Source organism: Diadema antillarum, unplaced genomic scaffold (genome assembly GCF_040938485.1).
Source record: "Diadema antillarum isolate AM-2024a unplaced genomic scaffold, OU_Dant_1.0 seq00001840_RagTag, whole genome shotgun sequence".
Taxonomy (NCBI): domain Eukaryota; kingdom Metazoa; phylum Echinodermata; class Echinoidea; order Diadematoida; family Diadematidae; genus Diadema; species Diadema antillarum.
Genome location: NW_027272512.1, coordinates 16,100 through 30,551, shown reverse-complemented (window position 1 = coordinate 30,551; position 14,452 = coordinate 16,100). Strand labels below are relative to the sequence as shown.

The 14,452-nt window shown below is 39.0% G+C and overlaps 1 protein-coding gene across 1 annotated transcript; it reads right to left on the bottom strand.

The window, feature by feature from the left end:
- Positions 1-225: 225 nt before the first annotated feature.
- LOC139712675 (putative aminopeptidase W07G4.4) lies at positions 226-13,593 on the bottom strand. Its single transcript, XM_071624478.1, has 15 exons — positions 13,201-13,593; positions 11,724-11,865; positions 10,718-10,866; positions 10,149-10,257; positions 9,697-9,830; positions 8,737-8,839; positions 7,723-7,884; positions 7,081-7,145; positions 6,140-6,255; positions 5,274-5,392; positions 4,366-4,449; positions 3,271-3,328; positions 2,397-2,446; positions 1,496-1,627; positions 226-580 (listed from the first exon to the last, which is right to left on the bottom strand). The coding sequence occupies exons 1-15, from the start codon at positions 13,221-13,223 to the stop codon at positions 449-451; spliced, it is 1,578 nt and encodes a 525-aa protein (XP_071480579.1). The 5' UTR covers positions 13,224-13,593; the 3' UTR covers positions 226-448.
- Between the last annotated feature and the right edge of the window lie 859 nt (positions 13,594-14,452).

The window sequence follows — 14,452 nt, the reverse complement described above, 5'->3', positions numbered from 1 at the left end:
CCAACAAACCACTTATAAAATAGTACAGAGCTTACCCTTTTAAGAGGAATTCAAAGTTTATTAGACGAAAATCGGTTTTTGAATCGCTGAGACATCCAAAAACAAAGTAAAGCAAAGAGATCCTAATAAAAGGTGGGTCCCACCTTTTATTAGGAATGCTCTGTTTTGGATATCTCAGCAATTTTAAGACCGATTCTCATCAAATAAACATTGAATCCCTCTTAGAATTACATGCTCTGTCATATTTCATGAGAGGTTTCTCATTATCTCACCAAAAAATATTAGAAACCTAAAGTTAGGTCTCAACCAAAACTATACGCTCCCTTTAATCAGTGATTATGGATGTGAAAATGGCATTAATATTCCAGGGTATCTGGACCAAATGTACTACTGCTCCTCTCATTAAGGGTCACACATGCCTTGGTGGGGGTGACATTGGCAGGGTGGATCAGTAACCCATCAGGTACAAGGCAGTCATTGTAGGAATGGTTGCACCAGTCGGCACACCGGGAAAGGGGCCCGACGATCCAGCGATGTCGATGTGAGAGTAGGGTATGGGCTGCGTCGAATCCTGTCCGTGCTGTGGTGTGCATGTCAATGAAGAAAGCAAACAGTGAGAAATGTGATAACAAGTCTACCTTGAAGAAATGTAGGATAACTGGAAAGAATTCTATCAAAGCTAGAATATAGCCTTCAGTAAGAGGGAAAAAAAGTTTTTTGTAGCTCCAAGAAACAACATGTGTTTCCCAAACTTTCACCAATTTTCACAGTTTTCATGATAATAGATTTGAAATAGCTTGGTTTTTGTAGATGCCCAGCCTTTGTCTATATCATGCATTTATGTGGGTTATTGGATGGTGTTGAAATTACATAAATATTAACTGTTACGACCCAAATGAGAAAGGTGTCAATATCTACACGTATATTAAACCAAGAATGCTTAATATTCTACTGTGTTAGCATTAGTAACATTTCGGATCACCCACAGGCAACATGCACAGGCTCACACACAAAGCTGATTGCCTAGCTGCATCATATCAGTTTTAAAATCAACTGGAAATACAATCCTGTTGCTTTGTTATCATTCATGCACCCAGTTGACAGGCCTGAGATATAATGTACCATCATTTTAGTTCTTATTTCTTGTTTGTATTCCAAAATAATCATATGCTGCTGGTCTTTTTTTTGATCTCCAGTCCTACAGATAACCTTCGCTATTTTTTCTTTAATATTATCCAAAATGACATTTTGTTTTGTCTTAATCTGCAATATTCATGTCTTCCTGATATCATTTTTTTTCCATTTTCTCAATTTCCATGTTTGTATTTAATGAAATAGAGTGGAAAATAGATTCAACCTCAAGCCATTGCAATGGACTTTCATTTGAAATGGGAGTTATACTGGATTTTCAAATACACTCTATGTTGAAATATTGCCAAACTACTGGATAAGTTTTAATGGGTAAGGCTAAGGGTCAAGGAGAAAATGGCCATACCTTGTCCAGTCCTGAGGCCATGATGAGGAAGGCGGCTGGAGTCTGATGACCTCTGGCCGTCATGGTGGACGGCAGGTTGTTGCTCTGCAGGACGTCTTCATACTCGGACTTCCCCTTGTGGAAAGTGTAGTCCTGCGTGCAGAGCATTGAGGGGAGGGAAAATCGAGTGATACAAAATTTTCTCTCAATAGCAGAAAGCATCCTACAAATGATTGTTTGCTATTGTTGGGATTTATTTTGAACCTTTCACAGCACTGTATCCTCCCTTCTGTTTTTACATGCACCACCCCTCTATAAACCAATGTATCGGCCCACATCACATAGATATTCACATCCACACTTGCATCCATGCACCCTGCCTATCACAGACACTCCACACATCACATGTCATTTTCCTGCCTTTTTCACTCCTCACCGATTGGTTTCTATAATGCTGGAAACATGCTCAACTCGGGATGTAAACCTATGCCAAATAATCTGAGCATTAAACTGGCTACAAGGCAGTTAGCCAGGAGACTTCATCAAAGCAACATGTGTGGTGCTCTGTCTGTTTCTGTTGAGTCGCTAGAGAGCTGAAAGAGTCCGAGCCCTACACTATGAATAGGCATTGATACTGTTTTTTACTCTGTACAGTACACATCTTATGGCACAATCAAGACCAATCAAAAGGAGCTAAAATCAAAGAAGCTCACGAAGAATCATTATGCACTAGCAGCCAGCTGGTGATTCTAGCGATGCCATCGGGCGAAGGGACTAACATGACTATTCAGTAGGGGTAAGGAATGGGTTAGTCTTTCTACCAGCTGCTGTACTCTGCTTCAGCTCTGTTGCTTCATGTATGACTGTTCATGCCAACAGCATGTGGGTCTTTGAAAAAGACTATATTTTGACCTGAGCTCACCTCTCGTCTGATGTTGGAAATTTCAAATGGATCAGCCAAAAGATCTCCAACTGCAAAGGAGGAAATGTAAACAACATATTTTTAACATGAAACATCAAATTTAAACAAATATTTCTGATATGAAGCATTAAGTTTAAACAAATATTTTCTATGTGAAACATCAATTTTATCAGGACAATTATAACAAGAAGCAAAATAATTGTGTAAATTCATTCTGTCATATTTGTGGGATCAGTAAACTCAATATCTTTCCTTAAAGTTTGTTAAGACCAGAGATGCACAAACAGTGAATACAAGGTAGATGCCATGTTTTAATCAGTAAATTTTACTCCAGTATGACATCAAGTTCTCATGGTGATCTATTCATACTGTAGTTCTGCCATCCCATGGGCATGGACTAAAGTAGTGATGTACATCACAACAAATGTCAGAAGTGCTTGATCATTTTAAGAAGTCCCATTGAGAAATATCAAGTTCCAGTGAAATATCCCAATTATGGGTCCTGAATTGGTGGGCATTATTTAAAGGATATCTAAATTCATTGTATATGCTTCAAGGACGAAGGCTAGTATGCATACCTAAACAAAATAAAGCACTCACTATGATTACTGGCACATGTACTGGTACATACTTGAAAATGGAGTAGCCATTAAAGAATTGACAAAAGTCATGCTTTGTAAAATAATAAACAAATTAGAACAAAAGAGGCAACTACAATATGCATGATCAGTAACATACAATAAAATGTCCCACTACAATGCGAACATAAGAACAAAACAAATGAAGAAATATCACAGATACTACACACGTACAACAGTACATATGATCCATTACCAAATTTGGAAACAAAAATGTGTTGAGCACACTCACGCACCCTTCTGCATGTTGATTGCATTATTTTTCTTTTTGGCCGGGCCATTGTCCATGATGATCTAGATAACAGTAAGTGAAAACATGGATGTACAGAAGATAATGCATGCATACAATTTGCTACTGCAGTTTTCATTACAGGGTCTTAGGGGAAACATACAGCAGTAGGCCTATGTAGGAGTTATGCAGTATGGCATAAAATGTGCAAGTTGTAATATTTTGAAGAAAATTCCTTGACCTCATAAATGACAACTCTGAGGCGAGGAGGTTTTTTTTGTATGCAATCTTTTCAAAGAGTCTATAGAAAATAGTGCCATGTTTTTTCATGAAATATACTTTTACTTCCACTAAAACAGTATCACATGCATAACATAAAGTTACAAGCACAGCCATACCTTTCAACTAAGATGACAGAAAAATCATGATTCCAAATTCCTTTGTTCTTAAAACTACAATACAGCAAAAGTCCTCTTCCAAAGATTTATGAATGTCCAAGTACAATCAGTCCTTGGTGGGGGCAAATTCTTAATGCTTCAGATTTTTTTATTGTGACCTGGACAGAGTTCAATATCTTTCAGTTGTACAACATCATAAACAGTTTCTACCTGACTCTTTAATCATGGAACATATAACAATAGTGAGATCATATCTACAGAACTTCAATGTTTGATGAAAATCCTTGTGCTTGGATTGTCAATGATTATAGTGTTACTTGCAAAGGTGAATTTGATAACTAAAAACATACAGTACTGGAAAAAAACATAATCTAAGGCCCCATTTCAAATAGGAATTTGCAATCACTGTAATTTGCAAAAATCGTGGCTACTACAAAAACAACTTACACTTTATCTTTTATCTGGCAGCTGCTGCTACATTAACTCCATTATCCCATGCCAGCTTAAAATCATCCAAACTTGTCTTTTTTTTTTTTGTAAATGGGTCCCGAGATACATGCCACATCTCTTAAGTTTCCAACAATGGAGTGTGTCTTTTCCCCCTTTTTTTTCTTACACTTTTTTTCCATCCCCATTTCTAATGTGGCAAGGAAAAGCTAATGATAAAGACAACACATGGCTATCCTACAATAATGTGTGCATACCGAATAACCTTGTCCCATAGCTCTGATCGCATGTCCAGTCAAGGTAGCGATGGTCATTATCTGAGGCTCAACCTCATTCAGCGCCTGGGGGGGGGGGGGGGGTGGGGGTGAAGAAAGAAGCAAACTGCAATTAAGACAGAGATGCTAGCTTTTCACATCTGGATTCAAAAGAGAGTGAAATATATAATGTGTCCCTTTCCACAACTTAGATTCATCCACTTTTGGGCTGGGAGTTTTCATTTTTCATCTTCTGTTTTGCTTTCTAATAATTTTGCCCAATTTGCAGTTTGTGCAGGTGTGCAACCAAGTATTTTTTATGCATACAATCAAGAGATGCACTAAAAGATAGCTGTAGACAATTTTGTCAATGATTGTATCTTCCGTATTGTGTACATAAAACAGCAAGAAGATAAAAAAGACAAAGAAATGAGTCTTGTTAGAGAGAGATGCGGCACAAGAACTCCATCTCTCAACTCTTCATGGGCCATTCTCCACGTCCCCTAATAAAGTTCTCACACAGTTTAAACTATCTAATAAACGCAAACAAAGGGGAAATAAAAACTGGCCAGAAATTAACATAATTTATTACAGACATAATTTACCATTTGCAGATGAAACAAAAACCCAGCTTTAGTGCTTCAAAATAGTTCTAAGATGTGAGTGAATGATAGAAACAACCAATATAAAAAAGTTCATCGTTATAATCAATTTTAGATAACGTTAAATGTAAAAAATGTGAACAATAGTTATAATGAAATTATGTCTAGACTTAAGCTTGACCATCTCAGCATTCCAACCCGAGACCTCTGGATAGCTAGAACGATGCTCCACCAAAAATATCAAAATTGAATTCTTGTTTAAAATATCAATGACATCCTGACATATATCTCTTTCAGGTCTTATCCCACCTTTTCCTTCATTTCACAGAGACAGTCCCCCATTGCCATCCTGCCCTCAGCGTCCGTGTTGCCAACCCTGACCCTCACTCCAGCTCGCGAGGTGATGATCTCGTCTGCCACGTAGCTCTCTGGACAGACGCAAAATGAACCAAATTGGCAATGGTGACTATGGTTGTGGACAATCGATCATAATGCAGTAACTCTGAATAGTTTGGAGGCACTTAAATGACGCCTGTTTTTTCTTTTTATGATCATGATCTGATATTCATTCAAATTATAATTTTTCCTCAGTTTAGCTCACAAGAAAAATCCACAATAACATCCTTTTTAAAGTTAAAATCCTCATTTAACAAAAAGGAATCCATAAAAGGAAAATGGCAATTACAACAGAAAATATCAACTAGAAACATGTAATATCAAAACCACTAACCTATGGCACAAACACATGTCTGCCATTTTCTTCAAATGAACAGGAACACACAAAACAAGCTTTGTATTGGTTTTCTTTTCCAAAGCCGTGTACTCATTCTCAGATTTTTACAGCATCTTATTTTCTGGACTGAAAAAAAAAATAAATGAAACAATAAGTTGTTCTCTACAATTTGACTAGCTTATATGCTTCTTGTGTTGCATAAGTCCATGGTAATCATTCTATCAATCCTGAAAACATTAGATAGTTAATGACAAAAAACTAGGTCCTTTCAAATTGTAGAGTCACTGGTTTATGATGATCATTTTTTTTTTTGGGGGGGGGGGGGTGGGGTTAATGAAATACTTACAATCTACAGATCTATTGATAGTAGAGTTTCATGAAATGTAGAAGGAGGGCTTACAAAGCAAAGACAGAGCTTCATCACTGCTCTGGTGAACCTTACCGACTCCGATGCTATTCCGGACCATGGCCATAGTCCCAACCACTTTGATTCCTGCGGGTCTGATGGTGTCCAGTGTCTTGAAAAATCCTGCCACTGTTGCTGCACCACACTTATCCCTGACAGGGTTATAAAGTTAAAAATAAGCAATTAAACTCTTCATTAACTCTTATCAACTCATTATCTCCCACGGCCACATTTCAGAGGTAAATTTAAGATGCCTTTGATGTCCAAGTACAACTTGATGCTATTTAGACAAGAGGACCAATTATCATTAGCACAAGAGGTTTCTCATGCTTGAAGGTAAACCTGTATTTGAAATATCATCAATCACTGCTACTTCTCTTTGTCGAGAGGTTTGGGATAACCAATCATTTGCTTCTCACGACCAAAGAAGATGCATTTTAAGTAAGTGGCTGACTAGTCAATCATATCATTCCAAGGGTCACACAGTGTATGATGATAGCATGCACTGGAGACTGTAAAGCACATGTGGGCAAGAACTTCCTTGAAAGATTATATTGCTGCTAAAGCATAAGAATTTCTGCATTACTTCTCATTGTGCCTACTGTATAATTTTTATTTCATCTCTTAAAACATAATGTATCTTCTGCAGAATATCTGCACTGCTATATCCAGAGGTGAACATTCTTCTCTTAGATCATCTTAAAACATTCTCTTAAAACGTAATGTATCTTCCGCAGAATATTTGCTCTGCTATATCCAGAGGTGAACAGGTCATTCTTCTCTTAGATTATCAAAATGCCATCAAAGCACAAAAAGAGACAGTGTATCTTACATAAAAACTGCCTAAGGCATGAAAAGAATATTACACTAAAAACTTTTTGACATCAATAAAACACACTACCACTACACGGTAAAACAGAGAAAGAGAGAGAAATGCATGATTTATTGTAGACACTTTGACATGCTGTATATCTCACCTGTGCATACCAGCCATGACACCTCCTGCCTTCACATCAGCTCCACCTGTGTCATAGGTCACGCCCTAGTGTAACAAAGGTCATGTCATACCTTGCTTACTTATGTGTCAGGTGCTCATAAATGGGAACTTGTGGAACTTTACAAACACATCTCTTGTATGGCTTTACATTGCTCTTTGGGGCTTTATATAGTACTCTTGAAACTTATTAGGTCAGACAGTCATATCTGATTATCAATATTAACTTCCAGGACAGAAAATGAAGATCACAAAAGCTAGAATGAATAACTGGAAACATATATATATTTTTTATTATTATTTTTTTTTTTTTTTTTTTTGAGAGAGAGAGAGAGAGAGAGAAAGTAATGGGACAATTTTTGTGATGTGACGAAGCAAGAACCATTCATTTTATACAAAAGAGGCATTTTATCATCAGCAAATGGAGTTGTACTGTTATGTCCCAGCAGGCCGGTTAATTTACTGCAAGACTGGTACCGGGTATTCAGTAATTCGTGTTCTATTCATTTAAAGCTGGTAAATGTTCAGGACCAAGACAACTACAGTACAACACTACAATTCAAGAATACAGTTGGAGTAAGACATTAAGGTAAACCAGACAAATTAGGAGCAGTTCCAAAGTTACCTTTCCGACCAACATCAGTGTCTTCTTGATCTCCCCTGAGCCAACATACTCCAGTTTAATGACACGCCCTTTGTGGCGGTCAACAAGTTTAGCGCATCTGTTGACAGCTGAGAAGAGAGGATATTGCTCCAGCAGGGACGAATCATCGGAGATCACCTCCACCTGGAAATATTTTTGAACATTTTGACCATAAAAAGAAAATGCACATAGCTATTTCATGAACTGCTAGAAAGAAAGTGATCTTTTTAGAAAGATATTGATCTTTTTAGAATGAAAACAAACATGGACTAATACCTCTTAACTGGAATAAAACAGTAGTAAGATCTTCTTTAGCAATGCATGTTGGATACTGGTAGGTATAAATATGTAATTTCCACAACCAAAGAAAGTAGAGATATTGCACATTACATGCACAACAGCAAATATCCAAGGAAAATGGATTAATCATAAATTCTTTGCCTGTGTGTGTTTTCTCCATGTGTTTTATATCAGTAATTAATTCACTGCCTGATTACATTAGATTTGCCTAGATTGATAGGAGTTAAGACATAGACAGAAAGAAATAGACTAACAAACAGACAGACAGACAGATGGAAGTTAGTTGCTTTAGGAAATCTGGTAAATCATACATGTTCATTGCCACAGTTAGATCAGGGCCCCGTTTCATAAAACTTGTTATCACTAACAAGTTATGATAGTTGTTATAAGCTGCTGAAATCCTTGCATCTGATTGGCTGAGAGCAAATTTGTCATACAAATGTGGCAGTAGTTACTGATAACAAGTTTTATGAAATGGTACCCAGATCTGTTGTCTACAAACTTAGAGTCATATACTGTATGAGCATCATGAGATTACAAGGGCTACTTTCCATTTAACCTGACAATATAAAAGCACACAATATGCTGGAAGTGATAACTAGACTCATCAAGACACAGCTGGGCTTCAACAACTTGTGCATCATGTCAGTTTTGCTAAGATTATTGGGCCACCAAGCATGACCACTGTGAAGTTACCTTGACCGATGAGCCAGCTGGAAAAATCCCCGTGACATACTTGGCCACATTTGGTGCGGCCATCCTCTCAGGATCGGAGCCACCGATGTCTCTGGCTACCAATCTGTGGCCAAATAAACCATGAACAAAGAAAGTATGAATATTAGAATCAATTGTGGCAAATCATTTCTTGTGTGAAAGCAATGAGGTCTTGTCAATACAGGACCTGCATCATCATTTAAAGAGAACCAAGACGTGACTTGCAGTAGAAATGCCTACAAAATCGAAGAGTAGAAATGCATGAAGTGCTACACATATACCAGTTTATAAAGTGCGACATTACATGACATACAATGTATTTCTCTGTAATTGGTGATGCTTAGAGTTTCCAGCACTGTGCTATAATTTGTATTACAAGCTCAATATGGCTCTTTGTTCACACAATAAATTGAAGTGAAAGTCCATTTCATGCTCAAGTTAAGTTACATTCAGCCAACAGAACAAGAGGGTAATCATGAAAAGTCAAATATGGAGGAAGGCACTGATGTTTCACATTTCTCGAAGAATAGTGATATTGTTAATAGTCATGTATATGGAAATCATATCACGTGATTTGTTGTAGGTTAATGTCTCCCATTTACCTGCAAAAGGACTTATGCTACATTTTCTTCATATTCATTTGAATTTAACTACATTTATTTGTATTCTTCACATGTATATCAATGCCCTGACCAATGGCCTAGTTCTAAAAAGATGATATCCCATCAGCATATGAGACTGTGACAGAAATACCATCATGAAGCTACTTGACAATTAAAGTCTGTAACTTACAATATATGTGAAATATCAAGACGCAATGCTGTTTTGTCTTGTTTTGTTGTTTTTCTGATTTTACCTTCCACTTTGAATATGGTTTTGAGTTTCCCTTTATTGTTGTAAACGAGGAAAATGAGTGTCCCTTTTAAGCACAACACTACGCACCTGCCACTTTCGATGCCTTCAATGTACTTCTGGAGATTCTTTGCTGTCTTTGCTGTGTCTTCCCCAGTTGCCAGGATGGTCACCTGTGACAGCTTGCTGCTCTTCTCCGGCACGTCAGCTCGAATTTCAAACGGCTAGGTGGGAAAAGAGGGAAAACTCCAAGATGGCAGGTCATTGCTTATCCAACAACAAGATAGTATTCCTGCCCAGAGTGTTTATCCTAAATCTGCCCTCAATCATGTGTCCTCACGTTGAACTTCCCCTGACAGTTATATAAATGAAGAAGAAATACACTCTGATACTCACTTTCACGTTAAGTTATAACAGCCATTTGATCCAATTTGGAATTCACACAAGAATGCATTCATTTGTACATTCCACTTTAGTTTTGACAATGAGAGGAATCACAACAAACTGATAACATACCTTCTGAAGAGAGATAGTTCACTCACCACATAAGCAACTTGGAGCAAGCCAAGAGCACCGACCAGAGTGGCATTTGGATAATCCGGACTTGGAATCACAATAAGAAGGGGCTTTGACATGCCTGCATCCTTGGCTCTTTACATATGAAAAACAAAAAGGAAAACAGAAGCAATACATTCAAAGTAAATTGTCAATTGCTAGGAATTGATATCATTAACTTGCTAGTATGCTCACTGGTTATATGTTGTAAATAATTTTGCCAGACATAAAAAAATCTTCAACTTTGTCGTGCATTCATCCCATTTTCCATTAAATTTTCACACTTAATGGGCATCATTTCCACCTTTCAACTAAAGTGACAAGGAAGCAACTAGATTTCACTCTTGTGGGATTGGTCTTTATGTTTTATACACACTTTAAAAGACTTGATTAGTAACAATCATATCAGAACTTAATGATCATATATTTATAGGCAAACTGCAATCGTCCACACCGGTAGTTCCATGTTTGTTCTATCATTTTCTTGTTCTTTTCATTTTTGCCAAACCATTCAACTTGCAAATTTTGTCCAGACAGACAACAAGACAGGTCTTACCTCTTTAGTCCAGCTCCTGCAGCATCGGAAAACCTGCGATGATCATCATAGTCCCTGTTTGTTGGTCCCGTGGGTGAGAAAACCAACCGCTGGAAGGGAGTGTCGGGCAAGGCCAGTAGCATCACCTCCTTCCCGACGCTAGCATCAATCTGGTATCAAGTGAAATAGATGCGGTTTATAGAAAATCACAAAACATTGTGAAGTGCCATACAAACAACAATACTATGGTGAAGCATGGTTTCACAGGCATGCGAGTATCATAAGTTTAAATTGCGGTTCAGTAGGTATTAAAAACTTGTGTAATCCTGGGAAATTTTTACTTTGGGGTTTTATATCAAGGTAAGGATATGGGTCAATCAAAGCTTGAATAATGTAGCCAATATTAGCAAGTATAAGCATATACACTTTGCATGTACCTTCAGTGTGAAAATAAAGTAAAAAGAAAGCCAGGGATAAATAAGGAAGAACTGTGAATTCTAATAGTATGGAGGTTAAGAAATGGAGGTGACCTGTGATCTTTGAAACTTTTAGCAGAGATTGTGCCACAAAGGGTCCAAACTGCTCTGTTTTTGGTCCACTTCTCAATTCCTAGATTAAAAAATACTTTCAAATACCTGAGGCTGTTGTAGGCACCAGACCAATAAGAAAATGAGATATACCACGTTTCTAGTGACACATTAATACAAAATTAATACACAATGAACCAGCATCTGTAGGTCAACATTACAAAAAAAGTGTTCCTTCCTCTTGTATAATGACTATAATGACCATTCAAATCATATCATTTTGAAATGAAAGAATTTGGTTCAACATTAACTGCACACGTAAATCCAAGAGTTGGGATGACCGATGGTTCATGCACTGCTTATTTACGAAAGAATGATGCCAAATACAGACAGATCTCTTTTGTTAATCAATACATGTACACTAATTTTCCCTTGTGTGTGTAGGAAAAATTAGCCACTATAGTCATTAAACTTCTCAAGGGGAATCTACCATACTTCACCTTCTTCTGTCTTTCAATTGCAGTCCGGAGAAATGCCAGCTCAGCGTCTGTGATGAGATCAACACTCTCTGCCACGAGTATTATACCATCACAGTCTATGTCGGTCCGAAATTCTTTTGTTACCATAACAGTGCACGGCAAACTGACAAAAAGGAGGGCATGAATAGTGAACAGGAGAAAGAAAAGAAAGTTGTACTCAATTCAACATGTAAATAATGATAATGTAGGACAATATCAGTTCGGGAAACCCACTCACAAGGGGGGCCCCTCCTTATAAGTAACCCGTCCCCCTTATAAGTAACCCCGTCCCCCTTATAAGTAACCCCGTCCCCCTTATAAGTAACCCCCGGGGCACCCCTTATAAGGAGTCTCCACGCTTTTTTGCAATGCAACGCGAAAATGAAAGGACTGCGGCAATTCGCTTGATTATGTCCATAAAGCTTCACAAGTTTCCTAGTTACTCACGAAATTTTAGCAAAATCGGTTTGAGGCATCATATCTAAAATCATGGATTTAAATGCGATGTCAAACGACCCATGCGGATGCTGAAATGCGAGCGATTACTGGCGTGAGTGTCGCCAGGCGCGGCGGCGCGGCAATGCTTGAGTGCAGACGTGGCGACTCAGTACATGTACTCAGTCGCCACGTCTGCACTCAAGCATTGCCGCGCCGCCGCGCCTGGCGACACTCACGCCAGTAATCGCTCGCATTTCAGCATTCGCATGGGTCGTTTGACATCGCATTTAAATCCATGATTTTAGATATGATGCCTCAAACCGATTTTGCTCAAATTTCGTGAGTAACTAGGAAACTTGTGAAGCTTTATGGACATAATCAAGCGAATTGCCGCAGTCCTTTCATTTTCGCGTTGCATTGCAAAAAAGCGTGGAGACTCCTTATAAGGGGTGCCCCGGGGGTTACTTATAAGGGGGACGGGGTTACTTATAAGGGGGACGGGTTACTTATAAGGAGGGGCCCCCCTTGTGAGTGGGTTTCCCGAACTGATATGCCAGTTCATTGATCAACACCTCAATCTTCATGTTAGATCTAATTAACAGTAAACACTACAGTTGGCTGGGGACTTGCCAAGCTGAGTGTATGGAAAAATAATGAACAGCAACTGTCACTCATCAACTAGGATAGTGCCACAGTGGATGATGGGCCATCATCCGCTATCCTAGTTGATGAATGACAGCGACAGTTGATGGCAGACTCACATTGTTCCCTTAAAAAATAACAAACAAACAAATGCCCAAACAAACGGCATATCCAAGACCATAGATGCTCAAGAAGAAATAGAGAGTTCTACAGTATACATTATATATTTGTCACTCTTAACCATGATATCTCTCGGGTTCTAAGTAAGATACGTAAGAAGCCACTGCAAAATCACCTTATTTTCGGCAACTACGTACAAGCCAACACCCAGGGAAATTGTCTAGAGCAAATAGAGGGAATAATAACAATATAAACCTACCAGTTCCCCGTGGGTACGTCCATGCTTCAGCTATTCTGCTTCCTAACTTAGTACGACAAGCTTCAGAGGCTAGAGCTAGACGATGACGGCCCGACGCTACACCAGTGGACACAGACAGGGAGGGACAGCGTTGTCAAAGTACAGTAGAATACCGCTGGCGCTACCGTCGTCGCTACTTGCTGCTGCAATGAGTGCAAGTTAGCGAGCTGCTGCCACTACCTACCAACGTCAACTGCAGATGTTTTGATGCCGGAAATTTAGTACGAAGTCGAGCTCGAGTAGCCTGTCGCACGTCGTCTCCTCCGTGAACCACAGTCTATTCTAACCGTTACACAATCACAAGTTTCACTCCAATTCCAAAATCATGGCACCGGCACGGTAGCAGCTTGAGGGCTTCCGCATCCTGTATTATAGCATTTGGCCAATGCGAGACGTAGACCACTTCGTGTAAAAGACCATGTACCAGTGATCAAAATCATGTGACATCGCCACCTGGAAACGTAGACATGTGATGCGCCTGGCGGGTCAGGTGGTCGACACTTGTGACCCGGGCCGCGTTTTTTTTTAAGACGGCACAGATTGGGGCATGGCGCGTGTTAAACCTATGGGAAAAACGTTGGGTTAGGGTTTTTGGTTTATAGGGTTAGGGTTAGGGTTGGGGTTAGGGTTAGGGTTAGGGTTAGGGTTTGATGGTTAGGGTTAGGATTAGGATTAGGGTTAGGTTTAGGGATTGGGTCCCTGATAGATTTTTAGTTTCCCCAATCTGTGCCGTCTAAAAAAAACACGCACCCGGGCCCTAGATCTGAAGCGAGTGGACAGTACAAATGCATTCCCAGAACCAGGACGGTTGCATAGTGATTAATGGGCACATTGTAATGTTGTTGCTATGGAAACAGCGACAGAAAACCCTTTTTTTTTTCGTGTGTGGGCGTGTGTGTGTGTGTGTGTGTGGGGGGGGGGGGGGGGGGGGGGGAGTAGGGATAAACTGGGCAGAAATTGCACCTAACTCTACTCATCGCACTGCACTTGCAGTCTCTAGTTGCTTCTTTTTTCCCCTCCTCTCCTTCCAATTATTGTTGAACAATTCAAGTTTCAATGGCAATTGTCCTTCTCTGTGCATATTTTTTTGTTTGTTTGTTTTCTAAGGCTGCAATGCTGCCTTTTTCTCCCTGCGTGCAGCTGAAAGTAAGTGTATTGTTGATTTCTTTGATTTCTTTGTAATTCTTAAAATACTTATTATTATACTGTAAAT

Excerpts from the sequence above, each read along its gene's own strand:
- LOC139712675 (XM_071624478.1), bottom strand. The coding sequence starts at position 13,223 with ATGGACGTACCCACGGGGAACTG. Across the intron at positions 8,840-9,696 it reads GAAGGCATCGAAAGTGGCAG|ATTGGTAGCCAGAGACATCG; the intron begins GTGCGTAGTGTT and ends ATTTGGCCACAG. Across the intron at positions 7,146-7,722 it reads CACTGATGTTGGTCGGAAAG|GGCGTGACCTATGACACAGG; the intron begins GTAACTTTGGAA and ends TTGTTACACTAG.